This window comes from Nicotiana attenuata, unplaced genomic scaffold (genome assembly GCF_001879085.1).
Source record: "Nicotiana attenuata strain UT unplaced genomic scaffold, NIATTr2, whole genome shotgun sequence".
NCBI classification, from domain to species: Eukaryota; Viridiplantae; Streptophyta; class Magnoliopsida; order Solanales; family Solanaceae; genus Nicotiana; species Nicotiana attenuata.
The window spans coordinates 179-5,744 of NW_017690254.1; the positions used below are offsets into that span (position 1 = coordinate 179).

The 5,566-nt window shown below is 36.9% G+C and overlaps 1 protein-coding gene across 1 annotated transcript; it reads right to left on the reverse strand.

Moving 5' to 3' along the window:
• Positions 1-2,948: 2,948 nt before the first annotated feature.
• On the reverse strand, positions 2,949-4,763 carry LOC109222443 (putative ankyrin repeat protein RF_0381). Its single transcript, XM_019386804.1, has one exon. It carries the CDS (start codon positions 4,495-4,497, stop codon positions 3,058-3,060), a length of 1,440 nt encoding a protein of 479 aa, XP_019242349.1. The 5' UTR covers positions 4,498-4,763; the 3' UTR covers positions 2,949-3,057.
• Positions 4,764-5,566: the final 803 nt, after the last annotated feature.

The window sequence follows — 5,566 nt, forward strand, 5'->3', positions numbered from 1 at the left end:
CGATAGGTGTGTTCCAGTACTTGTTTGAAGGACAATCAGTAATTGTTTGTTTTTCTTAAAGCGATATGATTTGTAAATTTGAATGCAAATGCTTGACGTTTTTGTGCTGTGTGTGGACTCGAACTGGAGTCTCAATGTTTGCTGAAGCTGGTCCACTTTCAATTTGGGCTCTCTCTTGGGCCCGGCGTAGACTGTTATGAAATTGTCGTTTTGGGTAGCCTTACGTTTTGTAGGCTATTGGGCCTCAGGCTAGGCCCAAACGTTATCTGTGAATCATCAGCCCCTTTCTCTTTAAAAAAGACAATCCTTTTAGTTAGTTTGGACAGTAGTAGAATCCCCTCTCCACTAATGTTTAGATAATTAAGTTTTCTTTAAATAGTTGAGGTGAGCCACGTTAAATAGGATATAGTTATGGCCCTCGAGAGTTTAGCTTGAATTCCCTTTAAAATTGGAATTGAGGTGTGCCGTACCAAATAAAATCTAAAAATGCATGGCCCTTATTTAATTAATATTTTAATCCNGCGAACGTGAATGGAAGAGATCAAAATGGTTGGACTGCTTTGCACAGAGCAGCTTTTAAGGGTAGAATTGAAGGGGTAAAGGTATTAGTAAAGCATGGAGCTAAGCTTGATGTTGTTGATGATTGTGGATACACGCCGCTTCGTCTTGCTACTGAGGCTGGACAAAAGGATGTGGCTATGTATTTAGTTGCTCAAGGTGCTAAGGCTAATTTGAAGAGCATTAAAGATAAAGGACTGGTTTCTTGTGATTTGGACTATGTCAAGAACCACCCTTCACATGTACATACTACAACTTTGTATCATGTAAAGCGTGAAAGATCTTAATTCAAATTGTGAAGAGACTGTTGTAAATCTTTTTGACTAATCAGAAGCCTTGTAAACTCCTTTTGTGTTTTCTCTGCAGCTTCTAATCTGAATTGCCTTGAAATACTAGGATCTTGAAGCAACTATGTTCTGTTGTTGTAAAATACAATTTTTTGGGACTTTGGCTCTCAAAGATCTTGAATTCGTCTCTTGTAAATATGAGAATGAGAATTAGAATGTTGTCATAGTTTGATTTTCAGTGGCATTGCTTGATTATGTTTCTGATAATTAGAAGCTGAGATGATACGATATCGACTTATTTCAACTTTTAGCCATTTCAATATCTGAGACTGCCTGTAAACTATTGGAGAATACCAACTAAGACCATACTATTGGATCAAAATGCAGGATGTCTATGTACACAAGGGTTAACAATAAAATTGTTAAAATTCAAAAGATCTAATTGAGTTGTAGGAAATCCAAACTCTCCCTTTTAAGAAGTATTGTGCTAACTATATGTCAAGAAGGCTTGCTTCATCACAACACAAACAAAATGCCTTTTAAATTTAAGAAATAAGGTGACAAAAAACAATTGTATTGAACAGAAGTTATTCAACCTGTCAAACTTGGCTTGCCTTTGCTTAAAGCCTTAAACTACTTGTGGTCACAGAAGCGGAGCCAAGATTTCAACTATATAAGTTTTGAATTTTAAAACGACAACTTCAAGTGCTAATAATTGGATTATAACTTTAATAATTATACATACTCAATGAATTTTTTAATACAAATAGACTTTTTGAGCAAAAGCTATTGGGTTAGACAGTACCCGTAGCCAGGCTTCTAGCTCTGCCCCCTACTTGTGGATGACACTAGAACATGTAGTACTACGTATTACTTTATGTTGTCATTCCAGGGATGATGAGGATGATGATACTGAAGAAGTGGGAATCTTGAAAGGCATACAGCTGCTGACACTAACAATTGAGGGTGGACAAGTCAAAAGGCCACTTTTTTGAGGACCAAAGATTGTATTGCTTCACAGTGAACAACTCTGATCATGCCCAATTAGAAGCAGCACAAATTTTGAAATTAGACTTGTACTATTAAACATGTCGAGTTGATCTTAACAGCTCATACAACTATAGTCATTGCAGTTGAAGGAGACAAAAGACCACTTTTTAGGTTCAGCCTACGTCTTGTTGATTCTTGATTCCCCTTATCTTTTACAAGGGAAAAATATTAGTCAGATTGTGATGTTAATGTTGATTAAAGGAGCGACGCCTTTTCCAGAAAAGCTCTATTATAATGGGATGGCACAGAACCCTTTGAATCCGACACCATTTGATATTGAAAATCCACAGGTCTGAAAACATGAGTTATCTGCTTCCATGAAAAATGATTGTCTTTGTCTAATAGTAAATTCCTTTATACCAGATGATTTTTGGTTAACCAAAACTTGTAACTTCAAAATCATTATCATCCCTGGAATGTCAAACTAATGTATTATTACCAGGTGTTCAGTTTAATAGTGTTGTCATCCACAACTAGTTGTTTCTTAATTTATTAGGCCATTTTGGTTTTGTTTTGATGACTCCGACCTTTCTCTGCCTAAAGGTCTGTATCTCTTCTCTACTTGTGAAGATAGTTTGGAAAACAAACTATTTTTAGGAACATAGACTACCAATGTGCTGGTAAACTCCACTTAGTAATTGCCCTATGTTTTACATAGAAGTCACGAAATGATCAATTTCTTCTCTCAGAGAACATGTTTAGGATTCCAAGAAATCAGTCAAAATGCAGAATTCGTTAAATACTACTGTAGTTTTCCTGCAAATTCGTGTATAAATTCATTCTGCATTCTAAGATTTATTTCCATAGTATGTCCTCGAATTGGTATTCCAAATGCTGTGCGGGCAGATGGATTCAAATATTGAAATGAGGAAAAAGAAGAAATAACTGGAGCTCCAGGCCTGAGTATTTTCTCAGCTTCTAATAAAACCAAACACTGACATTGAAAATAAATATATTCAGGACTAATATCCTTTCATTCAATCAATAATGATACTATGGCCTTTCTTATTTTGATCGACAAGAGAAGAATTCAAGATTTTTGAGTGGCAGAAGTCGAAAAAAACTTTTTTCTAAATTTTACAGAAACGGAACATAATTGCAAGAAGTCTACAAAACTTTTGGATTAGCCAAAAAATATATAACAGCCTTTACAAAATATGAATTAAGCTCTTTCATGCTTTGCATGATACGAAGTTGTAAGTACATGTGAAGGTTGGTTCTTGACATAGTCCAAATCACAAGAAACCAGTCCTTTATCTTTAAAGCTCTTCAAATTAGCCTTAGCACCTTGAGCAACTAAATACATAGCCACATCCTTTTGTCCAGCCTCAATAGCAAGACGACGCGGCCTGTATCCACAATCATCAACAACATCAAGCTTAGCTCCATGCTTTACTAATACCTTTACCCCTTCAATTCTACCCTTAAAAGCTGCTCTGTGCAAAGCAGTCCAACCATTTTGATCTCTTCCATTCACGTTCGCCCCTTCAGCGATACATTTCTTGATATTAATAACATCCCCTTTTCCTGCAGCCTTCTGCAAAGTGTCTCCCAATTGTAAAATATCATACAACTCGGAGTGGCCCTTATCTATAGCAAGCTCATAGGCAGTCTTCCCTTGTTTTGTTACAGCATATTTTGCAAAATTAGAATGATTTAGTAAGAAGTCAACTGCTTCAACATGGCCTTGGTTAACAGCAAAATGCAAAGGGGTCCACCCTTGAGAGTCTAACATATCTGGATCACTCCCTACTGAAACAAGAAACTGAAGCACTTCAACATGCCCATGTATTGCTGCTATGTGAATGGCTGATCTACCTTGTGAATCAATTGAGTTCAAATCTATATCAGCATAACCCAAACAAAGAATCTCCATCAAGTCCACGCGGTCCGTGGATGCTGCATCATGCAGAAATCTATCAACAGAGTTTTCAATAGTATAACCGGACTCAATCAGAACCTGAATAGAATCAAGATTTCCAGATTTCACAGCCAGTGACATAGCAGATATCCCATCTGAGTCCCTTCTATTTACATCAGCACCAGCTTCAATTAAAGCAGAAATACAGTAAGAATTTCCATTCTTGGCAGCATATTTAAGCAATGAATCAAGCTGACATCCACTACAGAAGGACAGGGCTTTTGGGAGAAGTAAAGTGACATCAAATGAAGTGTTGGAGGAAACTGAAGAATTAGGTGAAAGAAGAAACTCCACAACTTGTGGACCAACAAGAGAGATGGGAATCTTGGCATCTTTGAATATATGTGGTCCAGTTCTTGAGAAGAGACGGCGAAGATCATCTTGACTGGCTTTACCTGTGGGAAGCATAGACGACTTAACAATAACGGTGTCCAAAGGCGTAGAAAGAGGAGGCTGATCACAAGAAATGGTCAATAGAAGAGTGAAGGAAGCAGTGGAGAGGGGAGGAATAATAGAAAAGGGATGTGAGAAGGAGAAAACAGAAGGTTTTGTGGTAGAGAGACAAATGGCTACAGACATGGTGTGCATGAGATTGGTTAACTTAAAAGTTGCAGAAGACTTTTGCCCTTTGATAAAGCAGAGTTGGAGTTCCTCCAAATCAGGCTTAACAAGTCTGTCCATTGCTGGTTTTCTTTTAATTTTGACAAACTGAGAAGAATGGTGTGTGTATATTGGTTTGAAAGCTCTAATAGAGTGACATAAATGGTGAATGATTAGGGAAATATGAATTGCCAAATGCCTGATGGCAATGTAATGTTATTTTATATATGTTACATTGTTTGCATCTGAATGATACAAATATACTTTTAAACAAGCAGGAGTACTATATAATCTACAGCTAGATTCGAATATTTCGTTTGTTTTAGGTGGTTATGGTGGAGGGGAGGATGGTGTCACTGTCACTTTGTAAATAGAGACATAGGAAGAATGAGCATATCTCAATATTTAGGTTTAAAATACTGACAACTTTTTGGCCCTGCGTCATCTATTTCCTTAACTTTATGATTGTTGTAACAACTCCATTAATTTGATGGTCCTTGACCAAAGACTACCCTTTGAACTTTCTTTTTCTTTAGATGTGGCATCGAAGAATACACGTACAAGCAATTGTTAATATGGGGATTAAGAGTGGAAGTACTATGCATTTTCCAGCAAGAAAGGTGAAATTTTTGAATTGAATGGGTCGTTAAACTTCAAATGTTGTTTCAAGACTAAAACACTCGATTCACATTCATAGTCAAAGACAAGACAATATAGTGAATTTTGGATTCCATGGTTCTCAAAATGAAAAAGGCAGCTTGGGAAGGGGAAATCGTATAGTTAATTAAAAGTCTTTGCTGTTTAGCAGTCATACATCCCACAATGAGATACATACTCTCTTCTGACATTTTCCCTGATATCTAAATCCTTAACAACACATCCTTTTCAGCCCAATCAGCAGCAATACTGTCTTTGTCAACTCCCTTGCCACTATCTTTATCGATGCTTTGACTGGTGCCTTCTACGTTTATAATTTTTGGCTTTCCTTCAATGAGATATTTTAACCTCATCACTTGTATAAGTTGCATCATTTGTGTTCTCCATATCAGGTAGTTAGAAGGCTTCAACTTCACAAGGCATGATGCAATGAGATGATGAAGAGAGGCAGTTGAAAAGGTGCTGGAAGCCATATGAACAGAGTTGATATTGT